At 51.6% G+C, this 16,888-nt stretch overlaps 5 protein-coding genes across 5 annotated transcripts; 3 read left to right on the top strand and 2 right to left on the bottom strand.

Moving 5' to 3' along the window:
- Window positions 1-784: 784 nt before the first annotated feature.
- BDV17DRAFT_185364 (uncharacterized protein) lies at window positions 785-2,212 on the bottom strand. The gene is made up of 4 exons (XM_073755018.1): window positions 2,165-2,212; window positions 1,747-2,097; window positions 1,354-1,663; window positions 785-963 (listed from the first exon to the last, which is right to left on the bottom strand). Exons 2-3 carry the CDS (start codon window positions 1,945-1,947, stop codon window positions 1,415-1,417), a joined length of 450 nt encoding a protein of 149 aa, XP_073612282.1. The 5' UTR covers window positions 1,948-2,097; window positions 2,165-2,212; the 3' UTR covers window positions 785-963; window positions 1,354-1,414.
- A 111-nt stretch (window positions 2,213-2,323) lies between these two features.
- On the top strand, window positions 2,324-4,534 carry BDV17DRAFT_300318 (cytochrome P450; the record flags this gene model as incomplete). Its single annotated transcript, XM_073764034.1, has 4 exons — window positions 2,324-2,348; window positions 3,073-3,832; window positions 4,005-4,413; window positions 4,451-4,534. The coding sequence occupies 4 exons, from the start codon at window positions 2,324-2,326 to the stop codon at window positions 4,532-4,534; spliced, it is 1,278 nt and encodes a 425-aa protein (XP_073612281.1).
- Window positions 4,535-4,594: 60 nt separating this feature from the next.
- On the bottom strand, window positions 4,595-10,485 carry BDV17DRAFT_294504 (ankyrin repeat-containing domain protein; the record flags this gene model as incomplete). Its single annotated transcript, XM_073762850.1, has 8 exons — window positions 4,595-4,945; window positions 4,998-9,262; window positions 9,327-9,447; window positions 9,514-9,753; window positions 9,811-9,882; window positions 9,941-10,000; window positions 10,195-10,261; window positions 10,349-10,485. 8 exons carry the CDS (start codon window positions 10,483-10,485, stop codon window positions 4,595-4,597), a joined length of 5,313 nt encoding a protein of 1,770 aa, XP_073612280.1.
- A 707-nt stretch (window positions 10,486-11,192) lies between these two features.
- Window positions 11,193-12,181, top strand: BDV17DRAFT_283986 (uncharacterized protein; the record flags this gene model as incomplete). Its single annotated transcript, XM_073760457.1, has 2 exons — window positions 11,193-11,324; window positions 11,423-12,181. 2 exons carry the CDS (start codon window positions 11,193-11,195, stop codon window positions 12,179-12,181), a joined length of 891 nt encoding a protein of 296 aa, XP_073612279.1.
- Window positions 12,182-12,475: 294 nt separating this feature from the next.
- On the top strand, window positions 12,476-16,766 carry BDV17DRAFT_185222 (S8 family peptidase). The gene is made up of 4 exons (XM_073755015.1): window positions 12,476-14,681; window positions 14,744-14,930; window positions 14,999-15,271; window positions 15,332-16,766. The coding sequence occupies exons 1-4, from the start codon at window positions 12,769-12,771 to the stop codon at window positions 16,322-16,324; spliced, it is 3,366 nt and encodes a 1,121-aa protein (XP_073612278.1). The 5' UTR covers window positions 12,476-12,768; the 3' UTR covers window positions 16,325-16,766.
- Window positions 16,767-16,888: the final 122 nt, after the last annotated feature.

Here is a 16,888-nt window from a genome sequence, read left to right as displayed (position 1 = left end):
GAGAAAAAGGGAAGAGCCGACGTCCCCAGAGTTCTGAACGACTGGCGAAACCATCTTGATGGGCGGCCAAAGCATGAAGCATGTGACCTTTATAGCCAGAACTCTTGGGCCGCGTCCGAGCCTATGATTGAATGTTTCTTCTGTTACCGACAGTGGTGCCTATTTGTGCTTTTCCACCGATTCTGAAGGCAGTGCTTCACCTTCACAACGCCGTTGGCAAATTTGCCCAGATAAGCCGAGGGTCAAATGGCCTGAGCAGCTCCGTGAGCATTTCCCTGAGCTCCTTTCTGCCAGGGCAATCATTCCGTCCGAGAATTTTTACAAAGCCTATGACATGTCAATTGGTCTCCGGACGGGAGCGGTTAGAAATTCGCTAGGAAGATCTTATGGTTTATCGCCCGATGCAGATAAGATCCCGGCCGACTGCTGGGATTTCAATTTCTTACACGAAGGTCGGTATTCTACTGGCTTTGCAGCAATGGATTCAGACTACCGGCAAGAATCACGACTCAACTTCCGGTCAATCCAATCTTCGACCAACTTAAAGACAAATTGACTCAGAGATACAAGGTGACGCTCCAATAGCACGGCTGGACTTTTATGCGATATTTGGGGCCTGCCTTCGGATGTTGAGACAAATCGACGATGAACTTGGCTCTGGCCACAGACCCACGATTCAGGAGGCCTTAGGAACGGTTTGTAAGCTGTCGGGGCATTAGATCAGGGAAGAGTGCCCTCGCCAATTGAAGCCTTGTCCCGGATTTTCGCCCAGCAAGATTCGGGTAAGACGCTTCTGGACTTTTTGTTTGCAGTCAAGCTGCCTCGTGTCTGAACAAGACAGTTAAATTTAGATAGGTATACATACAGTCTCATGAAACACAATCCCACCCCCCACGCCCTCCTCAACTTATCCTGCGACTCAGGCGTCTGCCAATAATTCGTATACTGCGCCGTGCCCACACACTAGATCCATTAGCGCCTTCTGCTCTGTAGCATCTGTAAACCGATCCGCACAGAGATTGATAGCAATGCACGCCGTCCAACTCGCAGGCTTGCTCTGCCGATTCGGCAACACCATCTCGCAGATTATCCCCTTATCAATCGGGAACCTCGTAGCTCTCTGCTGCGAGAACGCAAGGTTGAATTCCTGCCTGTACCCAATCTAGAAGGAGGTTTGTTGAGGCCCCAGGTGTAAGAGGGCAGTTTGAGGCTTGGGCGGAGAGGAAGACGTGTAGGCCTGCGAGGGCGGCTTCGGTTGGCGTTGTGTAGGGGTCCATATCCATACCACCCTTTATTAGAACATAGTCGGGAATGGAGAGGGAAAAGGGAAAAGGAAAGGGGAGGCAAACTAACCACCTCCTCAAAAACCACCACAGCCGCTAACGAATCCCCGTCTAGGATTGCGTCCGGACTATCAGTCTATCCTCCTCAACTCGGTAATGCACCGATTATGATAGTGCAGGACTGTTTCCTCGGCGATTTCTAAGCTGTGCCTGTGCTGGGGAAGGCCGTATGTTTGTAGGATATGCAGCTTATGATGCGATGGGAGGGTACTGAAGTGCCGGGCTGACAGGGCGAGGAGGGCGTCGAGCAGCGTAGGGCAGGATCGGGCGCGCTGGGAGATACTCGTTGCGAAGTGGTTGCGGGGGCCTGTTAGGCCGAACTAGCATATTTGATCGAGGGGTGAGTAGATGGAGATAGATAGATAGATAGATAGATGGTGAGTGGGTGGGGTTGTTGGCCTACCCACCCATCGCAAGAGATCCTCGATGAAGTATCACAGGAGACATGCCTCCCAGGGACTGAGACGGGGCCAGGGGGTATGGCTTGCTTGGGAGGTGGAAGATATAGACGATGGAGAAGATGAAGATGAGGTGGAGTATCTTGAGTGAGTGGGTGAAAGGGCAAAGAGACCCTGCCGGGCTCTCGGACTAGACGCATAACCATGACGAGTACGTCTAGGTAGTCGCTGAGACTGACAAGAGGTCGATGTCTGAGGAGAAGCAGTGGCGGTTCTACTCGGTGATGGAGAACCAGCACCAATGGGCGAGCCGGGAAGGAGACCGGTAAACTTGGCCGTTTGTGTTTGTCTACAAACTGCGCCGGGGCTTGTCAGAAAGACCTCGTTCCTAGCAAAGTGAAAGTAAGAAAGATGGAAACACACCCGCAGCCCCGATATGACGAAACCTCCACTTCGCCTCGAAGCGCCGACACTCCCGGTTGAACTTTTGGCAGCGCGCACAGGTTGGGTATCTGTCGCCTAACTAAACGGTTAGCTGAGGTGCTAATGGCTCAGGATTAATGTAGTGAGTGCACATTTTACATGCTGCTCTGGAGGCGGTACGTCAGTTTAGCCCAGGCAGATGGAGGGGTAGGGGTGTGCATACTTCGACAGTTCTCACTTCACCACATCAATCAGGCAAACAATTGTCTGTCCATGAAAGGAGAATGTCAACCACACGGCCTCTGCCTCGGCGAAATCCTACCGCTTCCTGCTCGTTCGTCCGGGGCACGTACTCATCGCAAGTTAAGCGAGGGGTATATAGTACTAGTAGATGATGACGATTGCTGAGAACGGGTTCAAGTTTCCGACTCGGCGATACCCCACCTACTGATAGACTACCTTTGGCGTCAGTATACACCCTGCGGGTCCAGATCTGAACGTATCAGAGTCATGCGAGTGGCCAGCGGATCGATATCGTGGAGGTGAAGAGTTGGAAATCGACCTGGGGAGTATGGGGACTCTGGGGAGGGGCTAATCAACCCCTGACTGGCTAGAGCCGCCGAGATTTCCCCGGATAGGATTAGCTCCGATTGCTGAATCGGCGGCGCTAGCCTGATACGGATGAATCTCGCCGATCTCACAGAAGCCCTAACTTGCTGTCTCTAGACAGGAGACAGCTATACCAAGCCCAAAATCTCCAGCCATCAAGCCGGAAATTGAACTTCATCTTTGAAAAAAAGCATACTCAGAAGCCTCGGCACCATATCTGTCGCCATCACGCTCCTAATCCTCACCTGCACCCTCTTCACCTACATCCTCAGCCCAATCTACCTCTACATCCCGTGAAGCCCCAAAACACCTCCGCATATACCCAACCCTGCACCCCCTTTCCGGCCTCACCGACGTCCCCTTCGTCCGCCTAGCCCAAGGCGGCTATGCCTCGCGCCACCTGCACGAACTACACAAAACCCATCACGTCATCCGCACGGGCCCAAACACCCTCAGTTACGGCGCGCCCGAGGCCCTTAAGGATATATACGGACATGTGACAGCCTGCGTGAAAGATCGATTCTATTCAGAGACACCAGGGAGTCATGCATATCTAGCAGACGTCGTGGATAAAGCGGAGCCTGCGCGGAAGAGGAAGGCGTTGTCTTCCGTGCACGCGATTAAGAATTTGGAGGAGTGGGAGGGGAAGGCTGGGGATATGACAAGGCGGTTGATTGAGGTCTTTGACAATAACTGTACCAAGCCTCTTTTATCAGGTGTGGCAGTTCCGAAAGAAGAAGATCTAACGATCGATTACCGCGCCTGGACGAACTACTTTACTATGGCCGCGATAGCGAACACGGGGCTTAGTGAGGATCTAGGCTTCCTCGAACAAGGGAACGACAAAATCCGTTTTGAATCTATGGGCAGAACCACGAAGCAAGTTGCAGTTCGAGAATGCCGCGAGGCCTCGGGGACACTCAGCTACAGACCCATCTGGGCATATGCCTGGTTCCACATCCTAAAGCGACTGGGCACGACGCTGTCGCCATATTACCGCAAGCTGAATGCCCTCGATGCAGATTCGAACGAAGACGTGTATAACCCCGCAACGACACGGTTACGATGATATCTATCCGGTGGAAAACCTAGACGACTTCTTCAGCGCCATGATGGAAGATAAGAAAGGGTCCCTCATAACCTGGAAATGGGCGAGATTGCGGCGGAGATTAGTCTTCTGATGTCTGCGGGGAGAGATACTGTGGAATGTGCTGCTCTTTCTGATCATGAGTCCGAGATGCTTGGAGAGATTGCGGGACGAACTGGACGATGTTCTTGTTGAGGAGGTCGTTGCGCCGTACTCGAAGGTCAAGCGCCTTCCGTATCTGCGTGCTTGCATCGACGAGGGTCTGCCCATGCTCCCGCCTGTGATTATGAGTACGCCGAGGCGGACCATGCCTGAGGGGGCGAGTATCCTGGGTGAGTTTATTGCTGGAGATACGTGGGTGAGTATGCCTGCGTATGTGGTTCGCCATGATGAGCCAATCTTCAAGGACCATGACAGCTATCAGCCGAAGCGGTGGCTGGGTGAGGATGGCAAGGCGTTGCAGTCGCACTTCGTTTCATTTAGCACAGGGGCCAGAGCGTGTACTGGGAGGAACATCAGTTACCTGGAACAGACGGTCTTGTTGGCTTCGCTGGTGCATCGGTATGACTTTTGCGTTGCCGTCTCTAGAGTGGGATCCGCCGATTCCTAAGACAACGAATCTGAGTCCTGGTCCGATGCCGCTGAAGATTTGGAGGGGGGTGAGAAGTGATTAGATAGTCATTGCCTTTTAGTAGAATACAGTTATATCATTTTTCCTAGCAACGACCATCTGACTACGGACTATTGCTAACCTGCACATCTGGACTCCCAAAATCTCCATCAACCTCATAGTTCATAATAGCCTCCATAGTATCATTCACAACCACAGTATCCCCATCATGATGACCCCCACCGTCCGAGCCATCACCATCCTCGCTCGCCTGGGAGCCTTTATCTTGATCCTCAGCCCCGGCTTCAGACGGCTCCTTTATCTCCGACTCCGCTTCCACGATGAGCTTGAATGTATGTGGCTGGCCGTCCTCTTTCTCCACGTATCCATGGTAGAGCTCGACACGCCCAAAACACTTCTTGCACATGTCAAACTCGGCGCAGGTTTGGCATCGGTGAACGGGACCCCAGATTGACTGAATTTAGCGGAGTTAGAGTGATGTAGTATTTATGGGTGAGGGTACTTACATTCAAACAGACGTCGCAGTAATAGCCGTGACGTGTGTATGGTCGAATGGCGCGAACGGTCTTGTCCTCTTTCTCATCCGAGCGAGCTGCATCGGCCTCCGTGAGCAGGTCGATAATCTCTTCCGAGGAGTCGTGTAATTTTGCGAGCTCCAGCGGGGTAAATTTCTCGTCGTCTTGGCCTAGACGGCAATGCATAGAGACATCGGCTCCATTCTCAAGGAGAACCTGCACTGTCCGATCGAGATCGCAGGGCTCGGAGTATGACACAGGAGATGGATTACTGTGAGGACGTAGCGCCCAGCAGAGGGCCGTCCAGCCATCGACGTCAGCATGGTGAAGTCTCTTTTGTCTCTCCTCGGCTGTCGGCGCGTGAGCCAGGATCTTCTCCACTGTCTGTACGTGACCGAACTGTGCCGCCCAGTGGAGCGCGCTCTTCCCGCCAGCATCCACATATGAAAGGTCGCGGTCGCTTAGCAGTGCGGCGTTGAAGTTCTCGATGCCATTGGCGGCTGCGTAGTGGATTGGCAGTCGGTCGAGATTTCCTCGTTCCTTAAGGGAGAGGCCTTTGCTGAGCAGGTAGTTGATTGTGCTCGGGCCGGAACCTAGCATCGCTGCACAGAGGAGGTTGGAGATAGGGCGGCTGTATGTGATGTCCAGGTTTGCGCCGCGGTCCACGAGTACCCGAACAATCTTGTCGATTTTATCGATGTTCTCACTGCGGTCATCGGACTTTGGCATGTTGGATGGCATACAGACTGCCACGAGAGCCGTGGGCCAAATCCCTGGGGTCTGCTGGTTTACTTCTGCGCCATGGTCAAGCAGTTTGGTGACGATGTCTAATTCAAGATGCGTACAGGCGAAATGGAGCGCCGTGCCGCGACTTTGCGAGAAGCAATCTATATCCAGACCAGGCCGGGATAGTAGCAAATCCACCAGCTCGGGGGGCTTATCTTCGCTAATAGCAATCATCAAAGCTGTCCAGCCATCTGGGCGCTGCGCATTGAGATTCGCTCCCGCCTGCAGAAGTCGCCGAATGCATTCCAAGCTGCCACCGCGCACAGCCTTTATAAGGGGCGTGTCTCCATCTGGAGTAGCTTGTTCCAAATCCAGCGCGCCTTGGAACTCTAATAAGACTGTGAGAACATCCGCACGAGCATGTTTGGCGGCAAGAAGTAGAGGACTCCACCCCAGATTCGTAGTCTCAGTTAGTTTGACACCAGCTTCTGCGAGGAGTCTAGCAATTTCTGCATTAGGAGCATGCCCGGAAGCGTCGTGAATGGGGCACCAGCTCTCGCTATCACGGTGCTCAAGGTCAACCTTTCGCTCGATCAGCAGCTTGACAATCTCAGTCTTCTCTTGTTGGACTGCCGTGTTGATGGCGGTAGAGCCATCACTGCTTTCTAGCTCAGGGTTTGCGCCACCGTCCAGAAGCACACGTACAAGTTCGGTGCTTCTGTCTATCGCAAGCTGGAGCATGGTATCCCCGGCACCAGTCAAGGCATTCACAGGAGCGCCGTGCGTAAGCAGGTTTTGGACGAGCTCCAAATGGTCATTCATAACCGCGTAATATAGTGGGCCCTGCTTTTCGTTGTTGATGGCGCTGATGTTTGCGTTGCGGGCAAGTAGCCATTCGACAACGGGGATCTCTCCACGAGTGGTGGCCCACATTAGCCCCGTCGTCCCATAAGAGTCTACTTTGTCAACTTCAATTGGGGGCGAATTGTCGATAAGAACATCTAAAATTGCGACCTTCTTCCCTGGTTTGATTTCGGTTGAGCGGCATATCTCAGCCACCAACGGGGGCTGGAGGAACTCGTGATTGGGATCTGCACCGTGTTCAAGGAGAGCGCGAACAACTGGAATACTTTTAGCGCGCATCGAGGCAAACCAGAGAGCAGTGTCTTGCTCGTCCGGCCCGCGAAGGTTCGGGTCTGCCTTGTACTCGAGCAAAGCCCGAACAGTCTGAATATAGCCATCTTTACACGCAGCGATCAGAGGGCTCCAGCCGTCATCGTCGGGATTATAGTCGGGACGAGCACCCAAAGCGAGGAGCGTCCTAACCGCCTGCCACTGACCCCACGAGGCTGCAGAGTATAGAGGGGTGAGAGGCTGTTTCATTTCCAGGAGCTCCTTGTCCTTAGCCACCAAAGCGTGTATGGTGTCGGTGTGTCCATTGACAGCCGCAACGAAGAGAACGCCGTTCTTTCCCGACCTCAGAACACGAATATTGGCACCGGCTTGAAGAAGTGCCTGAACTATCTCACAATGACCAAAAATTGAGGCGAGATATAGAGGCGAGGGATACCGGGAGGAGATGACGTCTTTGGGTTCTGGGGATGCCCCGGCCTTAAGGAGGAACTCAGCAAGGCGGTGCATATTCAGCCATGTCGCCCTCCACAGCAATTTCGACAACAAAGGTTTGATTCCTGCCGCTCCTAAAAGAGTCGCACTAGCCTTGTCAACAGTGCTCTGCTCGCCACTCGTAACCTTGGAGATGAGATGTTGCGCGTGCTGCAGAGCAGCGTCCTCATTCCCGACCGATAACGCGCGGACTGCGGCATTTGTGTCGTTTTCATCGTCTAATTCGGGATGCATTGAACGAATAATCTGATCTGCCCCTGTAGTCCGTAACGATTCGCAAAGACTCGGGTCGAGGATTTCCGCATTGAGGAAAATAGACAAAGGTGAGTCTATCGTTTCCACGGAGGGTCGCGTGAAGGGATTGCTCATTGCCCAATACATCTTTGCCCAGGGCAAGAGACGCTGGTCGTCAGAGGACAGAAGATGCTGCAGGCGCGGCAAGAACTGGGGGCACCTCACAACGTGATATGGGAAAGCTGTCACGGCATAGAAAACAAGTTCCTCTCCCGCCGGAGAGAATGAAGGTGCTAATTTTTCATAGTTATCAGCATTGGTCTCGGAGATATACATCTCGTACAGCTTCTCAAGACGCTCACTGATCTCCGGCGCCGTGAGGTAAGCTTTGAGAAACTCGAGGATCGTCAAATGAGCGTCCGGTTTGACCTCATTCCACAGATAGTCAGGATTCTCATCGAGAAGAAGATCCCCAATGGGCGCTCGAACAGAGACTCGCGCGTGACTAAATTCGGCCACAGCAGACAACCAGGTCTTCAGGAGCTGAACAAGACCGTCAACCTCCGTTGATGAAACCGGACTCGCAAAAGATCGATAGCCTTTACCACGATCACAGTAGCACAAAAGTTGCGCAAGTTCGTAGCTTTTTAACGGCCGATGTCCGTAGGCCAGCCATATGAAAGCCCAATGTAGTCCTTCGCTATCTGGGATCGACCGGAGTATCCAGTCTAGTACGGTAGCGGGCGAGGTTGATGGCTGAACACGGTTGAGTAGCGCCTCAAAAGCCGACCACGTCCGTGGAGACCGAACATCGGGCCAGTTGCTGTGATTCTGAATGAGACTGAGAATCTGCCCCAACCTATTTGAGTCCATGGGTTTCAGTGACTCCAACGCCTTCCTCACCTGTGGCTCACCATGTCCACCAGGGCACAATCGCGAAACAAGACTGGTAGAGTCTGGTGGCTGCGGCGCGAGTGACGATATTCCCTTATCGGTATCCTCTTCTCCATGATACAAACACCAAGAGCTAGCTTCATCGCAATCTGCTAGTAATGAGAGTTTGCGTCTAGAGGTCACGATGACCTTCAGATACGAATCCGACAAGTCTGCGAGTCGCTGAACTATGTCCCAGAAGGCTTTTCTGCTTGTCAATTCGCACTCGTCAACATCGTGAAGAACCAAAAAGCCTCCGACCTCTAGGAACGGAGCGACATAAATTATGACTAGATTTTCGAGGTCCTTTAGTGTCCACCCCCGTTGAAAGCTGTGGAGGTCGAGTAGCACACCCATCAACGAAGTAGCAGATTCTGACTCGAATGCAGAAAGGCATTGAAGCGCAGTGGATATGATCATACGATCCATAGAGGCTCGCGCTGGATCTCGCGATGAGAAAGTGAAAGGGAGGGCGCAGGTACCATACGTCTCCTTTTTCTGCAATTTTGACTGTCGGTAAAGAGATACAGTTTCGGCCAGAGACCTGGAGTGGTCCGCATCCTGCCCTTGAATATATAAGATTGGCGACTTTCGCATTGAAGCCCAGTCTTTATAAGCCTGACTCTCTAGTATTTTGTGGGTGGTGACGAGTTTATCGGCTGTGTACTGGTGTTGAGGGAATGCCAGTGGTAAAAGCATTCGCTGCAATTCGGTCCATCGAACGTCAGGAGCCCAAGCTGCTCAAATGTAAGGTGGTCAGAGTCGAGAGCATATAGCCTTTGGGAAGCGTTGGGGACTCACTCTGATTTCGATAGGATAACATTTTGTCTAAGCCAGAGACAGGTCCATTCTCGCTGTTCGGATCCTCCTGTACGGCGATCTCGGTGGATACCCCGAGGGTAGCGGTAAAGAAGTCAAACATCTTTTGATGGGTTAGTTTTTGTACAGCAGTGAATATTCCACCAGCTCTCGATTGAAGGATGCCTACCGGATCAGTTTTCTTGGACCCCTCGTCGGCATAGATGCTCACAATGCGCGTACGCAAGGTACTGCCAGAGCAGAGAAATAGCTCTGTCATGTCAATCGAGGCGTTGGCAAGAGCCCGGATGCAGGAAGGTGCTACAAGTGGAGCCCATGCGGCATCCTCCTTATGAGCCTGCAGGAACTGCCAGATCTTCATGTCCAATTCTTCGAGACTCCGCCTCCGCTGGAAACAACCCCAATAGATCTATGGACTTGGTCAGAGGACTAAGAAAATTTGATCTAGGGGAAAATGACCACTCACAATTTGTATCGTGCTGTAAAATATACCAGGACATTGTGGCTCCCTAGCCGACGCAGCTGCCAGCGAGAAGGCCTAGGGTTATGTATCAGACGACAGTTCGGATGTCAAGAGTGAGACGAAGGCGGCATACCTTCTTGACAACCAGAGCCCCTAGATCATAGGCCACGAAGATTCGAGCTGGAGGAGATACCTTGAGTTGTCGTTAGCTTTGTTTGAGCTGCAATTAATAACTGCTTGCGGTTTCACCTCATTGTCATCACAGGATGATTGTATGTTGTCTAGCAGCTGATTTGCCTCATTTTGAATGACCTCGTATATCAGATCTCCAAGCAGAAAGCTATTTATATCGCATGAAAAGAGGAACTCCCTGCGCCTTGAAGTTACCGAGTCCCCGAGAATGGTGTCCAGGTCCAACCGTCGCTCCGGGTCTACTCCAACAACATGGATGACGCTGTAATGGTCAGAAGATAACTTTATGAGGTATGACCAGAGAGACCAAATGCTATTGGGAGGAGGTTGGGAATGGGATAGAACTGACTCGACATGGGGTGTTTTATCATTTTCCTCCAGCTGTGACGGCAGAGTATTCAGTAGCTTAAGACGAGAGGTCTCTTCCCCAGGCACCTCATCCCCGGCAATGCTCACAGTAGCTGAAAACGCCCCGCCACTGGCCATTGTGGGGGCTGATATTGTATAAAACCCAGCGAGGTTTGTTGAGGGTTACCTGTTTGCCGGTGATCAGAGCACCAAGGACATTGGGGCTCAAAACCAAACTCGGATGTTAGGCAGAGCAGAAATACCGAGAAAAGAAAAAGGCGAAGCCGTGCGTACCAATCACTAGGCGTCCAGTGAGATCAAGTTCAACTTTTCACTTTTCAGCAGTGGCTGGCTGTTCGGGACTTCGCTCAGGCAATGTCAGCACTAAAGCGAGCGCCCAGTAAGAAACGGCTCGCTGAGAGTCTGGGCGACACGCCAGCCTCGCGAAGTGCATAAGGCCGCCATTGTGATTTGCCAACAATCGTTTTGTTTGCTTTCCAGCGTCGCCATCGATTACCCCTCTTTTCCTATTCCCCGGTCCTCTTCGTTCATCCTGGCCTGTCAATTGGAGGATGGTAATGCAGACGTCTCGGAGCTGGAGGGCGCGTTGCATGAGGATCCTGTGACCAAGGGGTCGCAGGAAGACATATCACACGAGAGTAATAGTTCGACTGCAAACTTTGAGGGGAACCTTGAGCGGAGCAGAACGGGTCGAAGGTTGTCTTATATTTCCGATGTAAATACTTTGCAGCTCTCGCACGACGGGGCGCCCAGAATGAAAACTTCCCGTATCTACCCCATCAATCGGCACAACCCTTAGAACAAAACGGACTTGTATAACAACAATGGAAGAAAGAGAGCTATGGCTGAGCGAGGAGGAAAGCGACGAGGAGGACCTCAACGATTCAAGCTCATTCACAATGGCTCTGACTTATCAAGGTCCACCAGGAGGTAATTTCCCACAATCGTGCATACTCGTGATCAGGGGAACATTAGAATAATAACTGTATGTATAGAGTTTAGGACGCGAAATAAACCGGGCGAGCGCCAGAGACCGCACGTCTCGGTATTCAAGGGAGGGCCGCGGAAGAGACCAGTCTTTACGGTGAGCTGCAACGCAAAAGCAATGATACACGGGGAGATGGGGGGCGGCTCATCAAAAATGGCGACTCTTCTGGTATATGAGTTCAAATTCCGATCCTATAGAGGGGCGCGACTCAAGGAAGCGGATATCTTATTTGAATTCAAGCCTCAACCAGGAGCGACGGGTGGTATTTCAGTCGCCAAAGTGAGACCCGACGGCATCCACAAGATGGAAAAGACGGAACAGTCTGAGAGCCATGGCCTATGGGCAGGCGTCAATGGTGCTGCTCTGCAGGCCGTGGGGCTCGAGGCCGGCGCAGAACATTCGGTTGAGAAGGTGGCCAAATACCACACCGTTGTCACGGGAGATCGACCTCAAGACGACTGGGGGGACTATTATGAAGCTCACTTTTCGCTCTCCGAAAACAAGTCTCAGGGAGATGGAATCCCATCGGTGCTGACAGCGTGCATTCTCCTCGCGAGAGACAATGACGACGATTTCGCCTGTGTCCCAACCATTTCCGTCAAGCCGAACTTTATGACCTCAGTGGCTACGCTGTTTTCAGCGAGGGACAAGGATGATCCAGTCGTCTTCAGCGTGGAAGAGCCTCGTTTTGACCTCTTGGGAGACAGGGTAGAAATAGACAGTTCCAATCTCGGAAGTGTCGATTTGGATAAACTGTGGGATTGTACCATGTACAGTGACTACCGCGAGGCTATCAAGCCATCCAGGCCGGGTCAATCTGGATAGATTGCGAGGCTCAGCGGAAGTCCCCGATTGAGACTTACCACTCGGTGTTAAGAGAATTGATGCTTTGAGCTCACACCAAGAAATGCGATCATGTGGTCACTTTGGCGTGCCCGAGTCCTCGCGTAACCATGCAGCACTGAATGTGATGCAGTAATAGTAGGCCCATTATAGCAGGGGCCGGAGCAAATGAGCATGTATCAGGGTTGACCAACCTCGCCCGGATTGTCTTAGTAGTTGGGCTTTGGATGGCCACAAGCTGTTCGCGCCAAAGGCTGCAGCTGCAGCTGCACCGCACAATGACCACCCGGGAGTCGGGTTTTGGTCACAACCCCGGCCGTTGCAGGGACCATATAGTACGAATAAAATAGGACTAGTGTTGGTTAGTCCGGAGAATCCGGGCGTGGGTCAAGCTGACTCTGGCAACGAACCCTCGTATCCGCACTTCCTCTTGGGACATTCCCGAGAAGAAAAAGGTCTGCTCCCAAGGTGGGAGACTGAATCGACAGAGCAACCCAGAAAAATTGCTGCAAGCCAATTCATGATCAGCGAGAGACCATATTCTTCGGCAATTCATCACAACCGGCACTATGGCTTACACCAATGGATCGATATCCCAATTGGCAGAGAATTTTGAAGACCTCGACCTTGACAATGAGCCCGTCCAAACTGAATTCATCGGCCCAATGGCGGAGGGTGGGCGTCGAAGGAGTTTAGACGACGTCGTGCAGGATCTAGACACCGGCAAAGTAAAGTGGGAAGATCTGAACGAGGAAGACAGGCTCTCGCTAACGCACCGTGATGGAAAAAATACATCAAGACCGACGCTCCTTCACAGGATGGCCGAAAATTGGGCGAGCAAAGATTTCAGAGTGCTTCCCATGAGCGACCGGCGAAAGATCGCTCTTTTCCTTCTCGACAGAGCAATGCCGCACGCAAACAAAAGGGACGACCCGATACTCACTGTGGCCATAGGGTATTACAGTGTCGACTTCGTCGACTTTGTCATCGCCAACCGGCCAAAGATGCTTCAGGACTTTTTGACGTCCACCGACGGAAAGGGAATGAACTGTCTGCACAGGGCATTCAAGGAAACCATGCATACAGCCTGGAAAGAGCTGATCAAACTGAAAAAAACAGATAATTTGCAAAAAACCATGTCAGTGATTCTGACATTGCTCGGACACGCAGACTCCGCGGCGATAACTGCAAAGGACGATCTGGACAATACGCCAATCCACTATGCCATGGATTACAGACTATGCCATATACCCGGCGAATACAGATGTAACGGCAAGGACCATAAATATGAACATTTGATTCGTTTGTTGCTGGAAAAGGCGAAGCTGGGTATGGACAACGTGGAGGTCCTGTTCAACAAGAAGCACCAGTCCCCTTACGGCTATTATTTTTATGTTATGGCCGCGCTTGAAAACCAAAACCGCAAAGAGAAAACACCGGAGCCGTCTACCAAAGACGTGAAGCCGAAGGCTGGGGAGAAGGTGAAGGACGATCTCCGCGAACCGAAAAGAGGCGGGGTTAAGTTGGCAGCTAGTGAGCCCTCTGGGAGGACAACATTGAGTGTGATAGAAGCGAACTCCCAACAGACAACCCCGCACACCAAGGCAAACGCTCCTTCTGCACCGAAAGGTGTGCCGAAGCCTCCTCGCGACTTCCAGAATCACACCGGCTCATTTGCAACCCTAACGACCGGGGAAAAAGGAAATGATCTCGCGGGAACGAAGATGGCGACAATAGTCAGAAGGCCCACAAGTACTCTGGACACGGCGAACGATGGGACTCCGGAAAGAGTCGTTCCAGAAGCCACAAGATCGGCGGAATCTGCAGATCCGGAAAGTTTGAGATCTCAGAGCAAGATCGAGAAGAGCGCGTGGCCAGGCGAAGAAGAGAAGGAAGCAGCAAAAAGTATTCTGGGTTTCCTGAAATGCTTCTTCATTCGTAACAGTTCCGACAGGGACGCGAAGGACCTTTTATATGGAAAAGTTGCCTCCGGTAAGACATTGAACGTTGCTGCGTCGGTGAAGAGAAGCCTGCTAACAGCCATTTGCTTTATCCTTTCAGACATAAATCTGTTCTTTGATGCTAGCCATTTGCGTGGTAAAAGGGTCGATGATGTTGTCCGCCTCATAGAGAAAGTGTCTAAAGCCGGAGGATTTGAGGATACTCTCTCGTATGTGAGGATCCCGCGGCTAATTTTTGAGAGCCAGAATACACAAAACACTCAGCAAACGCAGAATATCGCAAATGAGAAGAGGACCCTCAAGAAGAGCCCGAATGATAAAGAGGTTGCCAGGGGACGCGAGACTCTGATCAGGGTTTTTGATGAGCTCGTCCGAGTGAAAGTCCAAAAGATCCTACGGCTCCACGTTGAGGACAATGGCGACGAATGGGCCCACACAGATACGGCCATTGAGAAGGCCATCAAAGGCTACAGTAAATACTCCGGGGGAGTACCTCGGAAACAACTGGAAATTGGTGAATGGTAACTAGTGTCTTTGATCCCATTTATAGTCGTCGATTGCAGGCTCACTCGGAGGAATGCAGGGACTGGTGCAAGCCCGACATAAATCTGGACGTTATAAAGAACGCAGCGCCGTCGGTTGAGCATATTCATCTGCACTGGAGTGGGAATCAGACTGTACTTCATGCCTGGGCTAGCAGCGAGAGCGGGATTCCGCTCCTGTGCAGGAACTCGAAGTCGTTGTCTGAGGTCACGTTGTATGCATATCGAGTAAGTCACTTATTCCACAGGGCAAGAGTCCGTTTATAAAAAGCGAGAACATCTTGTGACTGTTCCAGGGCTTGGAAAGTAGCGAGCGCAGAAAAGCTGCGGTGGATCTCTTCAATACCTTGATCGAAGAGAGAACAAATAAAAAGGTCAAGGTAACCCCCAAGTTCTTGTCAAAAAACGTTCTTGAGAATGCAAAGTCTGGCGGTGAGAAGGATACAGGAAATGGGGACCAGTCGGAAAAGCCTCGTTCGCACGCATGGATCGAAACGATGGAGCGGTTTCGAACAGCGTTGCTCAAGATGTACCGTGGTGGAGTACTGGGCGAACCCCGTCGCGTCAAAGTGAGTTGTTGGCAAAAGAAAAGACCCTTTCTTCAGCGGCTGCTAAGAGGTGCCTGATAGGTGGCGTTGATTGACGATGGGATTGATCTTGATGAATTCAACACGTACAGCAACACTGCTCGCTGTACTGGCGTGAGTTACTGCTCGAATAGCGAACAGGGCGAAAACGCTTGGTGGAAATCCACCAACGGGCATGGGACAATAATGGCCAACATGATCAGCCGGATCAATCCGTGGGTTGTGCTCGATGTAATCAAAATCCAGAGCAGCCCATCGTACATTCACGGAGAAGGGACGCGCAGTATCAGTCCCAAAAGTGCGGCTGACGCCATAAACGCGGCAGTCATGCATCATGCGGATATCATCTCCATATCGTGGACAATAACGGACTTGGAATATCGAATGTCCTTGCTATCTGAAAGTCTCTTGGATGAAGAGGGCAACAAAAAGCGTGCGGACCAAAGCGAAATGGAACTACTTCGGACCGCGATCAAGAATGCTGTCGAAGGTGACAAACGACTCCTTATATGCTCAGCTGCAGATGACATTCGACTCGTCGCGGACAAGACCCTCCCTTATGGCCAGGCTCCAAATCATGTTCTTTGCATCGGTTCAGCCGGGCCTCTCGCCAATCGGGACCCAGGTGCAAGGGACGGGGGCTCGATAAACTACTACCTGCCGGGCAACCAGGTAGCCGAGGAACAAAGGGCTCATTCATCAAAGTCCGTGGTGTATCATAACGGGTCGTCCGTCTCGACAGCGCTTGCTGCGGGTCTAGCATCGTTGATCATGTATTGTGCGCATTGTCTTCACTTATGTGGGCCTGGTGACGAATATCAAGCCTGGGCGCTTGCACTGAGAAACCAAGGCAACATGAAGAAAGCATTCAATAGCATCAACCAATATCTGGAATGGAAGGATGACGAAAAGATCGTGCCTGTCTGGGGGATTTTCGGCGACAAATGCGGTTTGCTGGAGAAGGCCAGTACCAAAGAAGAAAAGATCAAGGTTCTCAAGGACCTGGTGAGCTATCTATGTCATGATTTGAAATAGTAAATAGAGGCGATGGAAAGTCATCATTGATTGATATCCCGGCTCTTCGGGTTGCAATGGGCTTTCCTTGTGGAGGTATAGGTCATCTCTTTTTGTTTGACTGCTTCAATGAGACCATCCTCTATAGTGTCGCACAGTTGCTCGAGGAGGGTGACGTAAAACTGCCCAATACAAGCAATACTCTCAATCTCATATGACGAGAACGCTCTCAGGTATATGCATGAAGGCTCTGCTGGAGGGAGTCCAAAGTGACGATTCATGTTTATTATTTGCGAGACCTGGAACAAGCACGCGTAGACTTTGAAGCGAAAGAATGCTATCTTGAGACGGGCCTTTTCAGCGTCCGCCAGGGGCGAAATGAACTCGGTGGCGCAGTACCAGTTTCAATCGTAAGTTGCTGCAAAGCTGATAGAGCTCTTGTGCTGTATAGAAGCAGAAATTGCTCGAACTTGTTGTGAAACTTCCAGTGCTTTGGCAAGAGTTCGGGATTGGAGGCCAATCGCTATAACTGCTCAGGGTGTTCTAATTGTGTAGATTTCAGAATCCGGTCTGTCTCTTGTCTCA

Source organism: Aspergillus undulatus (assembly GCF_047715775.1).
Source record: "Aspergillus undulatus strain CBS 261.88 unplaced genomic scaffold BDV17scaffold_54, whole genome shotgun sequence".
Classification (NCBI taxonomy): domain Eukaryota; kingdom Fungi; phylum Ascomycota; class Eurotiomycetes; order Eurotiales; family Aspergillaceae; genus Aspergillus; species Aspergillus undulatus.
The sequence above is the reverse complement of the archived record's forward strand: the minus strand, read 5'-3'. Positions and strand labels throughout refer to the sequence as shown.

Bases quoted from the DNA above. Each gene is read 5' to 3' on its own strand.
- BDV17DRAFT_185364 (XM_073755018.1), bottom strand. From the start codon at position 1,947: ATGGTTATGCGTCTAGTCCGAGAGCCCGGCAGGGTCTCTTTGCCCTTT. The intron at 1,664-1,746 runs GTAGGCCAACAA...CAAATATGCTAG, and splicing joins GGATCTCTTGCGATGGGTGG to TTCGGCCTAACAGGCCCCCG.
- BDV17DRAFT_185222 (XM_073755015.1), top strand. From the start codon at position 12,769: ATGGCTTACACCAATGGATCGATATCCCAATTGGCAGAGAATTTTGAA. The intron at 14,682-14,743 runs GTAACTAGTGTC...GGAGGAATGCAG, and splicing joins CAACTGGAAATTGGTGAATG to GGACTGGTGCAAGCCCGACA. The intron at 14,931-14,998 runs GTAAGTCACTTA...TGACTGTTCCAG, and splicing joins TCACGTTGTATGCATATCGA to GGCTTGGAAAGTAGCGAGCG.